This window comes from Lepisma saccharinum, chromosome 7 (genome assembly GCF_977018435.1).
Source record: "Lepisma saccharinum chromosome 7, izLepSacc3.1, whole genome shotgun sequence".
NCBI classification, from domain to species: Eukaryota; Metazoa; Arthropoda; class Insecta; order Zygentoma; family Lepismatidae; genus Lepisma; species Lepisma saccharinum.
In genome coordinates this window covers 94,058,267-94,078,764 of record NC_139235.1, presented here as the reverse complement: position 1 = coordinate 94,078,764, position 20,498 = coordinate 94,058,267, and the positions used below count along the sequence as shown (strand labels likewise).

At 38.0% G+C, this 20,498-nt stretch overlaps 1 protein-coding gene across 3 annotated transcripts in view; it reads right to left on the bottom strand.

Moving 5' to 3' along the window:
* Positions 1-20,498, bottom strand: part of Mmp2 (Matrix metalloproteinase 2) — a 322,043-nt gene that overhangs the window by 162,241 nt on the left and 139,304 nt on the right. The window contains exon 1 of one of the 3 annotated variants that reach the window (XM_083125662.1): positions 7,063-7,092. The exons of the other annotated variants lie outside the window; for them this stretch is intronic. Coding sequence (XP_082981788.1) covers positions 7,063-7,077 — 15 coding nt within the window. The 5' untranslated portion in view covers positions 7,078-7,092. Of the gene's footprint in view, positions 1-7,062; positions 7,093-20,498 lie in introns of those variants that run through there. 3 annotated transcript variants of the gene reach the window in all.

Here is a 20,498-nt window from a genome sequence, read left to right as displayed (position 1 = left end):
TACACCCATCATTAAAATGTTTCAACTTTGTTCAATTTTGGTATTTCACAAATATATTGTGAATAATTTTGTACCCTTGTACTCAATATAAACCAATGGATGTTACATTATTTCTTTGTAGTACATTTCTGTCAAAAAGAGCAAGATCTAAGATTAGTGTAATGCAAGTTACTTCGTTAATGTACAAATGTGTGTCGCATATCAGCCTTGGAGTATATTTTCGGGTTATACAACTCAGACACACATGGGAATGGAAATGGAAAATCTGCGGACAAAGTCCTTTAACGAATAATAATTCGTACACTTGCACGGTCAATCATTGTGAGTTCATGTAACTTTTCTCCTTTATTGTTTAATTAAACTAAGATATTTTCATCGATATTCTCAAAGCGTTTCATTTACCGTGTGATCAAAAATCTATTTCTATAGGCTTGAATTAGTAGGTTAAGACATTTAAGTTTGATGTTCCTAGTACTCATCAAGTATTTCGAGTAGGTTAACTTAGTTAAATTAGTACTTGTACACTTTGACTCATCTTCAGCACGCGTTTGTATGTAAAGTTCTTAATACGAAAAAATACTTTTTAGAAATATGACAACGATAACTTGCAGCCAAATTTGAACCAGAGAAATTAAGAATATCTGCAAATTACAAACTGGAATTGCGTTTTCAAAGTCTGAAACTACTATCTTACAAACTATTTCATCATTCTTCCTCCACATAAAACTTTTCAAAAAATTTTTGCATGTGGAACTTTGATCCGTACGTAAATTATTGTACAGCAAATAAATATATGAAGAAGGTTGGGAATTCTTTCGAATTTAGAGTAAGTATCAAATGCAGAGTAAAAATTTATCTAGATTGTATATTGCTTCTTTCACTTGATAACTTCAAAAATAAAGTTACATTACGGTGAATGGTAAAGATTGGATTTTAAGTATATCAGTATAATTTTAATACTTTCTGATGTTATGTAAAATTTGAAATGTTCCTGGAAATGATTGCAACGTTCTGAATGAATAAGAAGGAACTACTTAGTCAGAAAACTAAATATTAGGCATTTGTACTGCGTTGTGTTAAATGTAAATAGATTATACCGGGCTACTATCGCATTAGAAATTACGGTTATTCAAGTTTGGACTCCAATTAAAAGTTAATCTGTAGAACCACATAAAAACGAGCTACATCAAAATTCAGCTTATTCAATTCTGTGTCAATCTATAGATACCAATTTATTTTTTATTATGCCTTCTATTTTTATTATTGTGAGAACAAGATAGGATTATTTTTTAGTTTGGCAAACTATCGCTCTCTTTGAGATTCTATAAATAAAGATCGGGTGTTTTTTATTTATAGATTATATATTATATAATTTATTTATTTATTATCCAAACTCTAATATCCATAATTTATAATCCGATAGTACTCCTGTGACTTTCTGTGAGCCCGTAGTACCTCGGAGGCCTCTGTCGATCTCCTTGGCGTAGTGCTTAGCACATCGCGCTTCGACGCCAGGGGTCCCGGATTCGAATCCAATCGGGCAAGATATTGATTTGTCCTTAATGGGAAAATTGAGAATTTAGTAAATGTGATAGTATATGTGAAAACAAATATTGATTGATTTGCTTCATTTTACTTCGCTTCTTGTGCCACTTTTGGCTAATTTGCGAAGATAGGGATGAGTGATGAAATGATGAATGAACACTCACAAACATCCATGCCCAAGCCAGGATTCGAACCCAAACCTCTGGCGTTGAAGTGCGATGTGCTAACCACTACGCCAAGGAGACCGGTTTGTGGAAACAAAGAAAGAGATAGAAAGGGGGGGGGACTATCTCTTATGGGTTTTCCTTTCATATTTAAAAAAGACAGAAAAGCAAAAATAAACCAAATCTGTCAATCAATTCTTTCTTTGTAACGCTTTCACTATGCAATTCTTCTTTAGCATGCAACGTTTCTTATTAAAATCATAATACGATTTATGAAATGATGAAATCTGAAATTCTAATTAGAACACGGACAACCTTCTTTGTAATATATCGATGATGTTTCAGAAAAATGAATTTTTACAATACTTTTGCATGTGCAATTTTCCCCTCTTTTAAAAGTAGCATGTTTTAATTATGTTACTAATCATTAAAGGAATACCTCAATACCATCCCGAAGTATGATATTTAATGTTTACCCCTCAAAGTAATGAAACACTTTCCCTCTGAAACTCGCATAGAAATGATAGCGGCCGTTTGCTTCTGCCAAGCCCCGAACGAACATAACCGAAGTGGCACCGAGCATAACCGATCCTCCCACATGACGTCACGTGTTCGTGCATGATCGGCAATTTTCGGATGGCACTACCTTATAGTATATTAAGTTACCTTGGTGATAACCAATAAGCAACGCCATCTCTGACCACAGTAAGGAACTAGCAGTGAGTGCACTACGATGGGTAGAAAACTATTCACCAACTGAAGTTTTCCGCGTGATGTGATAGGCGAACGTCTCGCGTCAATATTTGGTGCCACCTAATGGGTTGGAGTCATGACTTGGGCATAGCAAGGAAGGGTTCGAATCCAGTCCTTTGCATGTCATCATTCATCTCCATATGACAAAAACGCCAGAAAGTAACAAAAATCAAATGAAATCAATTCATTCTATTGTAGATCATTCACGCGAATCGTCGTGTGGTTTGCTTTGAGTTTAATATGCTTACGTGGGCATGGAACTGTATGTAGCTCTTTGTATGGATAATAATAAATCATGATTATAAAATTGCAGTTCAGTGCACATTAATATATTTTTGGAAACTGGATCATTACAGTTCTATTAATTAGGCCTCCCCGATGGCACAGTGGTAGCGACGTCGCCTTGTAATCAAGGGGTCCCGGGTTCGATACCCGGTGGAGGCACAAGTGGTTCGGATCCCACTTTAAACTGTAGGTCCATTCCCGATTAGCCTTACTGTGCATAAAGTGGACTTAAAACAAATTTCAATCAATGAATCAAGACAAAATCGAGTAGGTCCTTGAATACAGTACGTTGGGTTGCAAGAGTTGCCAGATCATGCTCACAAAATACACGTTTATTCCTCTCCTTTTCCACCGTCCAGCGGCGCCCTCTTTCGTTTAGAAGGTTCGGCTGTTGAGGCTAATTACCGCTGCCATGATCGGGCGCTGAGACGGCAGCTGATGGCTTCGTTGATTGCCAGCGGCGCCGCTGCACAGCGCCAACCGGAAATTAGAAGTGAAGCTAATATGCACTTCCGGTAAGGTCCACTTGCCAGGTGACGACTCGCCGAGTCGGAAAAAAAATCATCGCTCCCAATCTTCTCTTGCCCCTCGCAACCACATGGGGGGAACAGACGATCTACAATACACATTAAACTCCGAATGAGAATAAACGTGAAACAAGTGCAAAAGGAAAACAGAGTAAAAAGTAATAAACGTGAAATGAAGTAAAAAGAAAACGAAAAACAAAGAAACTAATTGTTTTTCTCGCATATTATTATAATAAGTATTGAGATAATGAAAGCAAAGTAATATTATACGAGGGTTGGAGAGTATGTCATGGCAACCCAGTAATATTTTAATTATATGCAAAGGTGGACGGAAAATGGAGACTGCGGGAGGAAGGCTCCTGACACGAGTACTTTACCCGCTGGTCAATAGATGGCTCTGTGTGTTGTACTGGATGAACACCCGCTTCAGGCATGGTGAAGAGGATGGTGTTGTGGATGGTATTCGACTCTTCCACATCGATGGAAGCGTGCTGTGCACAATGCGGGAGATTATTTCGAAGGTTTGTCATAATCAGACAAGTTTTTGTAACTTGTACATACATGTCACAGGGTTGCTTGGGTTTTCTTTCATGATTCCTACCAACAAAATATCCATAATGGATAATCTTTCAGTTGTATATAACAAATTCTTAATACATCCTTCGATTGTCGAATTATTATTGGGTTGCCAAGACTTACTCCCCAACCGTCGTATTTATTTCCCAAAAAATAACGCAGGGTTTAAATTGTGGGACATTTTTTCCCCCCGCAGGCTGAGCAGCGGTCTGCGAGGTCACGTGTTGTAGCAGAAACGTTGCGGTTAGTCAATAATTCAATATGGAGCACAACACGACGGAGGAGAGATTGACGGTCGTTAAATTCATTACAACTACGGAGACTGTGGGCAAATTACCTGACATTTTCGGTAGGGAAAGTGCCTCAAATAAAACAACTGTGCGGCCTCACCCAGTGAGATATTTTCCTTCTTTGGATTCATTAAGTCCGAAGTTTATGCTGCGAAAATAAGAAGGATTCCTGACTTTAAAGCAGAAACTCAGAGTTATTGACGGCATTGTGTTCTGCGAAAAAGTGAATCAGAATTTTGTCAGAGGAATTCGAGTGTGTCAAATGCGTCGTGGAGGATATTTGTCAGATATCCTATTCTACATTTAATGGCAATTCTTTCAAATAATGTAGGAAACTTTGCAAACTAAGAAATATATATTTTTTTATTTCTTAAATTAAATCCTGCGTTTCTTTTCGGACATCTTTTATATTTGTTTGTATTTCGATCATGTAACGCCACTTTTCTACCTCTTTCGGTTAATCGTGACGAAAAATGATGAGATGAAAATGAGGAATAGACAACAAGAATGAAATTACATGCCCCAATCGGGATCGAACCCACACACTGATGGAACAAGAAAAAACAAACGTAGTAGGCCACACTGAATATCTCAAAACGTGAGTCATGCGAACATTTCGGCATCTTCACTTATTACGGAGCCCTCGAATTCAGAATTCGCGTGTGTTTATGACCTTCGCATCATCCAGACAATAAAATCTCATGTATTTCACAAGTAAGAAATTGGAGTGTATAGATTTATGATTCTTGTGTAAGGCGAAGTCCAACCCCTATCACCGTAGCAAAATTCTAAAATATATGATCCATAGACGCAAAACGTTCGTGAGAGAAGGGAGAATTTTACTCTAAAAATCTGGAAGGTTAAGGGAATAACCCTTTCGCACCCTCTTTCAAAACCTCTTTTCAACAGAGACTTACAGTGTCATATAATGCATGCATGTTTCATTTTATCTTCAGAGAGAGAGTCAGAGATAAAGCGGAAGAGAATGATAATAAGAGAGGAATAGAGAAAGAAAGAAAGAGAGGGGACGAAATAAGTAGATGGACAAGCAGAGGACAAGAGAGAGAAGGTGTGAAAATAAAGAAGAATAGAAAGTGAAGTGATAAGAGAAACGGAGAAAGATAGATGAAGAAAAAGAAACGATAGAGAAAAAAGTGGGGGAGAGAAAAAAAGATAAAAGAACAGGAAAAATTGAGGAAATTAGGAACAAGGAAAATTATAAAGAAAAGTAAGAGAGAGACGGCAAGATGTAAATTAGATAAATAGAGAAAGAAACTTTGAGTAAAAGAGCAAGACAGAAAATTGTGGAAAGAGATACAGAAAGAACATGAGAGAATGGAAATAGTAGAAAGAGATACAGAAAGAAAATCAGAGCAATAAAATTGTAGAAAGTGAAAAGGAAAGAAATTGAAGAAAGAGATGGAGAAAGAAAAAGAAAGAAAATTGGAGAAAGAGAGAGAGAGAGAGACAGATAAAATTTGATAGAAAGGAAGATACAGAGAAAATAAATATTTCCCAACAAGTTCTCTGACCTTTCCAAGGGATAAAATCGCTAAAAAATAACAGCCGAGAAAGGAAAAACGCTGTCGTAGGTTAAACGAATCGATAGTCGCCAGCTTTAGAACCTCCAGGAGTGGTGTTGCACAGTTCATTCCCTCCCGAGGCGAGCGCAACGGTGCACGCGAGTGTGACTTCATTTCCATGCTTTGTGTCGCGCCGGTGAGTCACACGGAAAGACGAATTGCATAAACAAACACTCAGGGGGCAGGTCCAGTTACTTCTTTCTGTCTGCAGCTGCCCTTTCTGTCTGCAACCGCACGTACTCTAGGCAATGTAAAACATTTCGCTCAGGGGGCAGTGGTGACGTCAGCATTACTTTTTTATATACATTTAGAGAGGGGCCAAGTTGGGAGGAGGCAGGTGAGGATTCATAAAAATTCTAAGAAATTTTGAAATACTATACTGTCCAGCTTAGGTGAATGCACGACGCTCTTGCCTTTCACACGGGTGGTTCCGGGTTCGATTCCTGGTGGGAGCTCCAAAAAATTCTGTATTGATCCAGTATCGAGAGAACAGTTGGGGAACTATGTTACGTACAGCCAACGGCAAAGATAATGGGAGGTAAATTATCCATCGCTTCCCTTATTCTTTTATATTCTTCATCCTGTGTTGTTTTAGAAAATGAAATTCCGTTGATACGAAGCAGACGTTGTCCTCTGCTTGTTGACAATTCGCTTACTATTTCCTTTGTCGTTGGGTGTACCTTTGAGTCTGCTCAGAAATGTACCCTTCGCTCCTCATGTCGTTGGCAAAATACTCTAGTAATCAGGTTGTGGTAAACAAACTTACTGTTACACCTTAATAAAATGTTTATTCTTGATAAACAGTAATTTACAAACTTAAAACGACACATTGCAATTATTCTGGAATTTTTTTACTACTATATCGCTTGTTGCATTTTTAGCTTGTTCATAAATCTCTCAGTTTGTTACATAATGCCAGGTCGGCACATGAAGATTAGTCTATTTGTCTATCTGATACTAGTTGCCTGTGAGATCATAAATATTTGCAATTTTTTAAAAAATGAACAAAAACAATATTTTAACTAAATAACAAAGAATAACAGTGTATGTAATGTCCAGGGCAATACAACTAATTGAGAAAGAAGTAGTCAGTGTGTGTGCATCATGTTTCGAATGATTATACGCTGTTGGAAAATGGAATCGTGTGTGTGTGTAGAGGGAGAACTTTGTACTCCAAAACCAGAAGCTTTCCTGCGCCACCACGCACGAACGCACACACACATACAACTTAGATCAAATAATATTGAGACATACCCTACTTACAGGCATGCCTGTAAGTAAGATGGATTAGCAAGTCTTTTGCTAATTAATCAATTGTTTTCTATGCGAGTTACGTTACCGTTTTTAGTGCCATCTGTTGGACGAAGATTGAACTGCAGTCCCACAGTGTCCGGAATACTCACCTGCAAGAAAGAGAAAGGAAACGATATTATTAAGTGCATTTTAGATTACATGAAGAAATAACATTTCTTCCATATAGGGTGTTCGGGAAAAAGGCACATATTTCCACTAAATTAACTCAGGAAAATATTCTAAAGATTCTAAAAAGTGATGATCACAGATATGTGCCATGTGTGTAATGTAATAAACTGTATTCTGTAAAATTGCATTTCTTGACTTAAGTTCTTTTCCCCGAACAGCTTAGACATTACAGACTGCCTCGATATCGCAAAGACTTATATTATCTTCCTATTCACATTGTACAGTCAGGAGAAACAGTGTGTTGCTGTTAATCGAATGAGCAGATAATTAATAGACAAGAGCATAATATGCTAGGGCGGTGAATAACGAGATGTTTGGATTTTTATTTCCTGCCATTTTTGGCTAACTTTAATCGAGAAGATGGGGATGAGTGGTGATATGATGAAACTGGTGAAGGCATATTCACAAAGAGCACCCAAGCCGGGATTCGAACCCGAGACCCCTGGCCTTGCAGAACCAGGCGTTTATTCTGGTTGCTTATTACACATTCTAAGCTAATTCAATTGGATGGACTTGTTGGATTATTATGACATTAATATACGGTATTTTTGTGAGTGCAGATGACAGCTCTATATGAAATTCAACTGGTTGCCGCCTTGAATCGCGCCGCACTATCCTTACAGTGTTGCCACACCCTGACACAATTTCCCTTTCCAAGGGCAAAATTTCCCTCTGTGGGTAAACTTTTCCCTTCACCTAAAGAAATCATATAATGATAGTAATAATAATAATTAGTAGTAGTAGTATTTCCGTCGGACCATGTTCGTATGAATGAAAACCGTTAAACAAATGAATCACATACATGTCAACCTCATCGCTTCCTGTCCAGATGTCCCAGGTTTGAACACTTGTGAGACATCATTCATCCTCATTATTGCTATAATCCGAGTATGCAGAAAAGCATTGTACGATACACAAAATAGGAATATTAATAGATAAATAGATATAGTCCTATCATCAAAGGAGTAAAATTAAAAAAGGATTTGAAACTGGATCTTAACGTAGCTAATCTGATTCCTTGCAATTTCCATGAAATTGTGGTATTTTCCATCGAAAGTCCTTTTTTTTCCCCGCCTAAAATCCGGTCCAAATTTCCTTTCACTGTATCCTTCTCCACGTGTTTTGCAAATATGCAGACGACACACTGATTCGGTTGAATCGGAACCGTTCCCAACGAACGGTTCATTCTCTCAGAATGAACGGTTCATCTGGTATGGAGTCGAATCCAAAGGGCCACGCACGGACGTCTCTCATTCATCGTGACACATTCCCAGGATGGCAAGGTCACTCGAACCATTCTCATCTCCGGTTCCTTCCCCTTTTTTGTCTCGCTGTGCAAAACGGCTGCAGGCGGCATCCTCATTAATCTTTCGGTTCAGAGATCTCTCTGTCTGGGCAACTTTCTCTGCATTCTGCTCCACCTTTCAAACGGAGACAAGAAATACGATAGAAATAGGCACAAAAGCATACGTATGTCAAGTGGAAATCGCCACATATTAATAAATTATGAAATTATATCTCAAACGTTTGCACATCGTTAGCACATGAAAGCACACTATTTATTTTAATAAGCACACAAATATTAATATTAATGAGTTTCTTGTGGCGATTCTGGCTTGATATCAAGATACAATCGCCACAAATCAAAAAAAAAATTGAGCAACCAAATTGTATTATCTTAGCACAGGAAAGCACACTATTTATTTTAATAAGCACACAAATATTAATCAAGATATTAATGAGTTTATTGTGGTTTGATATCAAGATAAATTCGCCACAAATCAAAAAAATATTTTTCAGCAAATAATAATATCTTTTAGGCATTCGTTAGCACACTTGACGATTTTACCTTGATATCAAGCCAGAATCGCCACAATAAACTCATTAATATCTTCATTAATATTTGTGTGCTTATTAAAATAAATAGTGTGCTTTCATGTGCTAACGATGTGCAAACGTCTGAGATATAATTTCATAATTTATTAATATGTGGCGATTTCCACTTGACTTACGTAAAAGCATACATGTTGTTAAATGTGCCTTGTTATAAAGAGGTCATGGGTTCGGCTTCTGGTGGGAACGCAGATAAACGCGCGCGCGCGTCTGTGTGTGTGTGACGTCACGCTTCGTCAATGAGTTGAAACACAGATACCCGAGGTCAGGGCCGGATTAAGACGAAATTGAGCCTCATGCTCGACCGAACAATAATAAAGTTGCAATAATCGCCAAGATACTGCAAAAAAACGCAGCTACATTACTAAGTAAACTGTTTAACGTAAAATTGATAGCATTAACTTGAAATCTTCGGTGAACAATAAACACAACGACGTTATAGTTACGTCACAGCGCAAAGAATAATAGTAACTGTATAATAAGTACCGCTGTGTCTAGGCGTTCGAATTTGGAGCTCCAAATTTACGATTTATTTTCAGGTTAATATAGCAAAAGAAAACTGTTCAGCTTTCGGAAAATCCTCGTCTGTTTTCTTCTGGGCCTATTTCAGGAATGGGCCTAATGCTGCAGCATCAATAGCACCCACCTAAATCCGTCAATGCCTGAGGCTGTAATTTAGCAGCGCCATCTCTTGATCTCTTGTAAAACGTTTTGGTTTAGAGGTGAAATCAAACGGTGCCAGTGGCGCCTCTCGGCGGTGACTGGTAGAACGTTTTGCATAGAGTAATTCACATGGCCGTATTTAGAGGGGGGGTTTCTAGGGTTCAAACCCCCCCCGAAACTTCTGACATGTTGGATTAATGGAAGTTCAGAAACCAAAATCTGAAACAAATTTTCATTTTTTTTTCGAAGCATCACAAAAATACATGGAGACAATGTTGAAACGATCGAGCTAGAATTTTCATACATTTGGAATTCTGAAACTTGAGTGAAACAGGATTTATTATCAGAATCGTAGCCCACCAGCGACCCCTCCATTATCACTTCTGCTGTCATCTTTCGAGTGTTGCTCCCGCGTCACAAGGAATATAGACTGAAGATTCCCTTAAGATTGTCCCAAAATTCCCTTTCCAGCTTTTAAATTCCACGTTCGATAAAGTCGAAAATCCCCTTTGATAGGAGTTCAAACCTAGGATCTCCAGTTTTGTAGCGCATTACGTTCGCGATTGAGGTTACAATCCATGCACCAGGCTAAGTTTTTAAAAAGAATAACTGGTTCCACACTTTTCAAAATTCCAAAAATTTAATTTTAAAGTCAAACAACAAAAGCTTTATGACTAAAATTTCCATCTAACTTTTAAAGCTTTTCTCTTGAAGGTATCTAAAGTTTAATGACGAAGTATAATAACTGTGGATTTCAGTACACACTATATGAAATGTAAAAAAAAAATAAAAAAAATAAATAAACTTGTGCTGGATATTCACTCAACTGCTGGATTGAGTAAGCCCCCTCAAGGATATAACAATAATATAATAATAATTATTATTAGTATGGAATAAAATTGTTTTATTATTATGAAATTTTAATTATTATTATTGTACAATTATTGTTATTATTTCTATTATTCAAATTTCTGGCGACGCCCATGGGAATAATTATGAATGAACCCCCCCCGAAATTTTTTCCTGCCTACGGCCATGGTAATTCATAGCGAACATGGTTTGCTACCCGAGTTCAATATCTGCCTATAATACATTTATCTGTGGTGGGAGCCAGAGTTGGGGGAAATCATTTTTAAAAAAGTGGCCCCTTTACCTTACCCAAGAACTAACGGGTAACTTCAGTTTGAAACTAACAGTGAAGGGTGCCCGCAGGGAGGGCCAGGGGAGGGGGGCAAGTGCCCCCATGAGATTTTTGGAAAGAATTAATGAAATTCGAACGATGAAATTGTAGCGATATTTTATAACAAAAAACATTCTTTTCTGTGACTTACAGGAAGCAAGTTATACAGCAACTGTTATTATTATTTTTTTTTAATTAGGGTTACATTCAAGCTTACAGTCTATTTTACACTTATTCCCTAACTATAAAAAACAGCCCTTTGTTGTACATAAATTAATATGTTAAATATCCAGTTATGCAAATTCTATATAAATTCACATATGGAAATTACAAATGTATGTAATTTAAAAAGTAACCATAAGTAGTAGTAGTAATAGTTGTGGTAATAATAATAATAATAATAACCACAGAAATAATAGCAATAATAATAATAATAAAAAAGTTTCTATAACTAACCCCCCTGAGAAAAAATTCTGCGACGCCCTTGTATCTCTGCATTACTAAGTTTAGTATAAATGCATATAAACAGCAACAAAAAACGTGAAAGAGATACAGTTTAGAATATAACATTCTCAGTTTGCTTATAACAATAATAATATAATGTTTAAATTGAAAATTCGACGATAGTGCCACCAGGGGTGGCCAGAGGTGGGATTCATGACGCGCTTGCGTCATGGTAGATCTTTTGGGGGAAAAAAATTCATAGCTTAGTTACCAATTCAAAGTATCTTCACACTAAAATGGGGGGAACGTTTCATTTGATTGAGTTGTTATTCATCTTGAGTTATTTAATAGCGAAGGGGAAGATGGGATTGAGAAGGATGGAAGAAATGTATTATATAATATAATGCCTATATTGTAAGCAACACCTAAGTAAACATATATTGCTTAAATATGTTTGTATTATATTGTTCCGCAAAGTTTGTCTTACCAAAATAATTTGAGTTAATAATTCGGCATGGGGGGAGGGAGGTAGGAATGTTCTACCTTTTGGGGGGAGTGCGCCATAGGGCTTGAGGGGATGGACACCCCTGGGTGCCACAGAGACTTCATCACTCTTTTTAGACAAGTCGTAGGTCCTCTGATACTGATACCTATTCCCATGAGATAGTGATTGCTGCTACAACCATTTCAAGCATTCCCATTGGCTGGTAGCTTTTTGGGGTAGAAAATAATCTGTGGCTAGTTGGGTTTGGTTCTCTTAGAAGAAGAAGACGACAAAAATAATTGTAGCAGCAATACCGACCATTCCATGTCGGTGACACAAACAACAAAATTCGTGTTCTTGTTTAATTTCTAGCCACATAGCCATCAACAAGTAATATTATAACAGGACAAGTTCTGCTAGCCAGCAATCAGCGCCATCCAGCGGTCCAGCGTGTAGTTTACAAGATCGTTGATGCTATCGAAATGAATGGCACAGCTTGTGAGCATTTTTTCCCCTTCCTTCCTTCCTGATGTGAAGTAGTAAGAGGATACGCGATGTCCTTGGGCAGCAACTGTGTTGTATGATGTTTTTCTTTTAAAAGGGGCGTGGCTTGGGCGTGCTCCGTATCTCTTTGTGTCTCGATGCAGGCAAGCCGCGATGACTCACCGACGAGGTTGTTTTCTTCCCTCGGTAAACCACGCAAGGAAGAGACGTCTGGCGGAAAACAGACGAAATTACATAATGATAGCTTTAGTGCAGCCGAACCGGGCAGCTTGTTCACAAATAGGTGGGAAAGGTGTGAATTTGACGTCTTCAGCCTCACTCAGCGCTCGATCATCGCCGTATGATGTCTTTCATGACCAAGAGATGGCAGCACTGGGTATTATTCAATTAAGAGGCTAGAAGATTCAAGTAATGAAGTTATATCTGTATCCATTAATTTCATTTGTAAAATATTTATGCGCGGAAAAATCATTGGTTGTTTGCCACGTATTCCGTAAGTTAATCTATATAGAGGAGACTCAAAGTATTTATTTACTTACTTATTTATGTTTATATATATATTATCCTACTGAAAAACTTGCACATTCGTGAGCGAAAGGCCACATCACGGCTGTCATTATCGAATCCGAAACACAATGATTGCAATGCAAACGCCATCGGGAAAGCCCGCTCTGAAAAAAATCTTGAAAATTCTATTTCGTTGTAATAGGATTTTATATATATATATGTCCCTTGTAGCAGTAAATTTTTACTACAATGAAGAAATGACACAATTTTTACGGTTTTTAAGCTTTTACATATTTTGTACAGGGCCCCTCAATTACAAATCTGCCAGGCCCTCTCCGATGGCGTAGTGGTAACGTCGTCGCCTCGTAGTGAAGGGTCCCGGGCTCGATAGCGTTCGGATAGGACTTTGAACTGTATATCAAGTCCCGATTAGCCTATCAGTGCACAAAAGTAGGTTAAAATGAAAACTGAAATAAACCTGAGATGATACCAGTTGCGACCATTCATCACACTGTCTTGAGCTTCCAAAGCGTCAATGACGCAACTGACGTTAGACAGGATGTATCGACCGACAAACTCAAATTACTGGTTGTTGTTACATCAACGCCACATTTGCACGTGGCGGTGAAAATTTGAACTATTTCTTTCGTCAACATTCCCTATGGTCTCCATGGCACCTATACCAAGTTTCAGCGCAATCCTTTTCTTCAAATGGGCTCCAGAGAGCTCTGGTTAGGGGAGACTTAATTTTAAGTGCCACATTTGCACCTAGTGGTGAAAATTTGAACTATTTTTTTTCCATCAGCATTCGCTTCTCCATTGTCTCCATAGCTTCAGTATCAAGTGTCTTCAAACGGCCTCCAGAGGGCTCTGGGTAAGGGAAACTTAATTTTAGGCGCCACATTTACACCTGGTGGTAAAAATTTTAACTTTTGTTTCGACAGCTTTCGCTTTCCCATGGTCTCCATGGCCTCTGTACCAAGTTTCAAAGTAATCCAGTTTCTTCAAACGGGCTCCAGGGGACTCTGGTTAGGGGAAACTTAATTTTAAACGCCACATTTGCACCTGGTGGTGAGAATTTGAACTATTTTTTTTCCCATCAGCATTCGCTTCCCCACTGTCTCCACAGCCTCTGTACTAAGTTTCAGCGCAAACTGTTGCTTCGAACGGACTCCAGAGGACTCTCAATAGGGCAATTTTAATTCTGCCCACCCTGTATACACTCCTGCCTATAGATGGTTGCCTGAACCTTAAATTCTGGGAACGCCAATGATTCAGCTAGACAACTTGAACATGTTTTACTAGTAACAGGAGTATTAGAACCGATTGTGTGGAACAGGGATCATTGTTTTGACCTGTTCTCGGCCGAAATGAAAAAAACAAGAGAACAGAGCGAATGGAATGGAAGAGAGAAAATAAAAAAATAACATCCCAGAGAGAGAGAGAGAGAGGTTCTTTTTTCGTCAGATGAAATCACAGGGATTTTCCACCTTCGTGATGAATCTCAGCCTCGAGAGGTTTTTTAATCAATAAACTCAGCGAGGAAGGAAGAGGTGTGAGGGCGGGCGTCCTTCGGTCGAAACAAGGAAGGCTCTGGAGGGAACGGAACAAATGACTCCGTGCAAGGAGAGAAAGGAACTTGAAAAATAAGGAAAACGAAAAAAAAAAAGATGACGTGGTTCTTGGTTGAGTGAGGGTTACACCCAACATAGAGCATTCGGAAAAGAAACGATATTGTGGAATGTCTGACCTGAACAAAATGCAGTGACTTCATGAATTTCTTTATATTCAGTTTCTTTACAATATGTTTAGCTTCTATCTTAGCCCACTTTTCTCACCGAAACGCCAATCGCGACTGGACCTACATTTAAGCGAGATCCTAAATACACTGTGCCTCTATCGGGTATTCAATCCGGGATCTCTAGATTACAAGGCGATGGCATTACCACAACGCCATCAGAGAAGCATTTTTTTTACAATAGTAACAACGTGTATACTATTCAAGATATATTTATTGAGAAAATTCCAGATACAGCACAGGTGGTCACTGAAATTGTCAACAATGAAAACGCAATAATAATAATAAGCAAAAAGATATTAAAAATAAGAATTAAAAGTAACAAAATAACACAAAGAGAATAGCATATTGACAAAGAAATAAGCAGAAGATTTGATATTATTTACAAACATTTCTTCTAATAGATGACCGAAAGGCAAACTCGACAGAAATGAAAGCAGACTTTTTTTAAAATGTACAAATCACTAGTTCAAGAAATTTCATTTTATTCTTGCCGATCTCTGCGGCGGAGTGGTTATCGCAGCGAGCTACGACGTCCCGGGTTCGAATCTCGACGTGACATTTTGTGAGTGTCTTCTCATCAATGCCATCCTCATCGTCGCGATTAACGAAAAGTGTCACGGCGTAAAATAGAAGCTAATTCAAAATATTGTTCAACATCAACCACGGACCCCCCCACCCACCTACACTTGTTGTATCATTGACTAATAATAAGACAATAACAAATTACAGGTATATTATTAAATGAATTAGGCCTATAGGTGTCAATTCATCAATGTCATCATCGTCACTCATCTTCATCCTCCCGGTTAGCGGAAAGTGGCAGACAATGGATTCGTTACAACCAAGAAGCGTCCGTGACTGTACATAATAATGAGATTTGATCTTGATTTGATTGTTGGTATATATGGTTGCTTTTCTTCCTGTTTGGCTTATCGCGATGATGATGATGATGATGAGTAGGGATAGGATTTTTATGACCTAAAAACATGCAAAAATATGCAAAATATGCAAAATGAAATGTGCTCTTATGACCTAAAATTTTACAAAGTATGCACTATAATTTGAAAAATATGCCCTTATAACTGGACTGTTTCAAACATCAATATCTAAATGCTGAGATATTTTCACATACGTACTATTTTTAGATCACTTTATGGGCCCTGAGTTTCAATGCACAATGAATACTTTATCTAAATTTACAAATAAAAATGAAAAAGATTTTGCTACAGTCCAAAAAAAAAAAAAAAACGACTCTGGAGTAAACATAGGAGTAAGACCGAATCCACTTCGAAAATCACTGATTTCTTAAAAATGCAAAAATATGCTGAATATGATCGAAAATCCATCAAGATATGCTACATCACGCAAGAATGCCCAAATATGCCAAAATATGCCCTTAAAAAGCTTCTTAAAATATGAATTTCTATATGTTTGGGGAACATTCACCCTTAGCAAAAAAATATGCTAAGTCATGAAAATCCTACTCCTAGTGATGAGTATTTGAATTGATGTTTAAGTCCACTTTATGCACAGATAGACTAATCGGGACTAGACTTACAGTTTAAATGGGATCGATCCACTGTGCAATGTGCCTCTACAAGGTATCGAACCCGGGACCTCTTGATTACAAAAAGGTCCGATACACGGTGGAGGCACATAGTGGTCCAGTCCCGATTATCCTTACTGTGCATAAAGTGGACTTAAAACAACCAACTAACCCTTTATTACAAGGCGGCGACGTTACCACTACGCCATCTGGCAGGCCCTCGATGAGTGATGATTAGAGTCATGCAAATTTCGTTTTTGACGAAAATACGAAATATGAAATAACATGCTATAATGTTCATTTTTCATGTTTCTGAAAGGTTTGAGGTGCATTTTCCTACCCTGTTTTGTCACGAAATAATGCGAAATGAACTGTAAAATGCGAAATAGACTCTTAAAACACGAAATTTACTGTTTATATACCGACGCGACACTTTCTGAATTGGTAAGTATCCTGTGAGTTATGCAATTAACGGAAAATTGATTAATTCTGCTGTAAATATTTGAGAAGCAAAAATGGACCCCCTTTACACAGGAATAAATTTAATACTCTGGTAACTACATACATGTGCTATTAGAAGGGATATGTTTATTTTGTGTAATAAGTGCAGTTTTTAAATCAAATTTAGGATTATATTCACAATTTTAAAACCGATTGATTTGATTGATTTAGTTTATTTTACTTCGCGTTTTTTTTGTGCCTCTTGGCTAATTTGCGAAGATGGGGATGAGTGATGAAATGATGAAATTGATGAATGGACATTCACAAACAACCAAGCCCGACCGGGATTCGAACCCGGGACCCTTGGCGTCGCAGCGAATTTTAAAACCGAAATGTCATGTTATACAGCACTTTTGATGTGATTATTCACCGCTACAACACCGAAATGTTATATTATTTACCGCTTTTGAACCCGAAATCGACCCTGTTTTTGTACCGAAATTTTGTTTTTTATTTACCAAAAATATGTGCCTCTAGTGATGATACGATGAAATTGCTGAAAGGACATTCATAAAGAGCATCCAGGCCGCGATTCGAACCTGGCATTGTGCTAACCACTCAGCCACGGAGGTCGTCACGATTAGAAAACATACATAGAGGAAAAACTAAAAAGAAGCAGAGATACAAACCAAGAGTCGAAGACAAAAAGACAGAAAAATCGGAAATCAGCTGAAAAATCTATCACCGAGGACCAGGTTGATTAAGGGTAAAAGCGATTGCGTCACGTGGGTGACACACAAGGGGGTGGGGCTGGGGGATTTCCGCGAAGGCTGGCGGCGACAAGGCGGATTCATTACAACAAATGGGAAAAGATTCGGCCTGGGAGAGGAGAGCGTTTCCATGGAAACCGCGGCTGGGAAATTTCTTCTCAAGGGAGACTTATGACGCCGCACAGCTGTTTAAGAGACAGGGGAATCCCCCTGAGGTGACGAAAATGTCTAATCAAATGGGGATCACATCTCTTCTGGGTTATGGCCCTTTTGTCGTCGTCGGATGAGGGTGAAAAATTACTGTCATGGATTACATCTTATTCGCTGAACGTGACAGGGGTGTCCACACCAGTTAGACGAAAACATATTAATTTGAATCAGCGACGTGCTTTTTGGGGGTTATGATGAGGTTACAATCCCCTACTGGCAGCACGTATATAGAAATATATTTCGGACGGGTCCGAACCAAGCGTCTCAAAATAATAATAATAATGTATAAATTAAAATAATTTAAAAGGATTAATTAAAATATTAAAGTTAATTAATCTATTTTATTACATGAATAGGTAAAAAAAGACAACATCAGGCTAGTGATGATCCCAATATATTCCTTGCCTTCCAATTCGGTGGAAATAAATAAGCCCCGATTAAACAACAAGTAGCTATATTTTCATTATTTAATTTTAGGTTTCTCGTTTTTACATCATTTAATTGTAGTACTTAATAAATTTGCTTATTAATTAATTATTTAATTGATCTATAATCTCCATTGATCTATAATTTCCCCACAGAATATGCTGTTAGGAAGGTAAAAGAAACTAAAGAAGGACTAAAATTAAATTGTGTGACTCAGTTGTTAGCATATGCAGATGATGTAGACTTACTGGGGGATGAAGTGAATACAATTAAGAATAATGCTAAAATATTTTTAAAAACTGCTAAAGAGATAGGTTTGGAAGTTAACAAAGAGAAAACTAAATATATGCTTACAGGCCGAAACCAAGTGTTAGGTAATAATCAAAATCTAATTATTGATAACAACCCGTTTGAACCAGTTTCCAAATTCAAGTACTTAGGAGTAATATTAACAAGTGAAAATTATATTAAAGAGGAAATAAAAATCAGGCTTAATTCAGGAAATGCATGTTACTTCTCTCTTCATAAACTTTGGTGTTCTCGTTTAATATCTAAGAAACTAAAAGTTAAAATATACAAAACAGTAATTTTGCCTGTAGTATTATATGGGTGTGAAACTTGGTCCCTTACATTGAAAGAGGAACATAAATTGAGAATACTTGAAAATAAGATCCTTAGGAAAATATTTGGACCTAAAAGGGATGAGGAGACAGGTGAGTGGAGAAGGTTACATAATTTGTATTCATGTCCAGATATTACTAGAATGATTAAATCAAGGTGGGCAGGCCATGTGGCACGAATGGGAGAGGAAAGAAGAGTTTACAGGATTCTTGTTGGGAAACCTGATGGTAAGAGACCTGTAGGAAGGCCAAGACGAAGATGGAGGGATAATGTTGAGATGGACCTAAAGGAAATCTGTAGGGATGGAAAAGATTGGATTGATCTTGCTCAGGATAGGGACAGATGGAAGGCTTGTGTTGCTGCAGCCATGAACCTTCGGGTTTAAGAAGGTTGGAGAGTTAGTTAAGTCTTTCGAGGAGGGGGGATGATCCGGAGCCCCTGCGTCCTTACCTACTGGCGATCTCACAGAAAAAATAGGGTATATGAAAATATGTTCAAGAGAAAATCAGTAAGCGTAAATGGGTTCTGGACCGTAAAGAACCTTCTTATATGTAAAGTATTTCAATTCGGTCCAAGAAAATTTTTTCAGATTAATTTAAATACGGTCCAGGAACCTTTTTTCAATCAAAGAAAACGCACCTTGTACCGAATTTAAATTGTGCGAGAAAAAAGATTCCGGCCCTGCAGCGAAACCCAATAGAACCCATTAGAATTTATGGGATCCTGGACCTTAAACAACCCTGCTTAGTACTGGAGATTATTGGAATTAATTGCGACACAAGCAGGTAAAATTGGTGCATTTTTGTTTCGACTAATGACTTGATAGTAGATGCTCATGTGATTTACGCCATTTTAGGCGAAATGGGAATTCTCTTTTCGCGTATTTCTCATCTCGCCTAATTTCAGCCGAAAGGCAAAAAGTCTAAATCAAGGAAATGTGTGAAAAGCAACAAATTTGGAACACATCATATGAACAGAAAATAAAGTATAGAGATTATATACAAATAAAGTAATAATATAGCTATTTACAAAGTTATTCACATCGGTAATATAGCAGCCAATTGCGTTAAGCTATGTTAGGTTACGTTCACCTAGGTTTATTCATCTTCTATACATATATAAAAATTGATTGATTGATTGACTTAGTTTATTTTACTTCGCGTTTTGTGCCTCTTGGCTAATTTGCGAAGATGGGGATGAGAGATGAAATGATGAATCGACATTCACAAACAACCAAGCCCGAGCGGGATTCGAACCCGGGACCCTTGGGCTAACCACTCGGCCACAGGGTCCGGCTCTATATACGTATATAAAAATTGATGTATGTATGTGTGCGTGTGTGTTTGTTCTGGCATAACTCTCGAATGCCTGGAGCGATTTAAACTAAACTTGGTACACGTATCAATTCCAATCTCCAAAGAAATACTGTGGGGGTAAGACACCCCTGGCACCTCTAGGGGTGGGGTGGTAAGGGGGGTGACATGCAAGAATCGAAAACGACCGATATTAGTGTGGAATCCATAGTTTTCGGGGTCGCTAATATGAATAGTGACTCTCCCAATGCCGTTCAACTCCAAGACACCCCTGGCACCCCTAGGGGTGGGGGTGGGAAGAGGGTGATATGTAAAACGACCGATATTAGTGTGGAATCTATAGTTTTCGGGGTCGCTAAGATGAATAGTGACACTCCCAATGCAGTTCAACTACAAGTTCATTTTACACTATAGTTAGAATTCATTATATTCCTGTCTAATAGAAGATTGGGATAAATAAATACCCGGGCAACGCCGGACAATCAGCTAG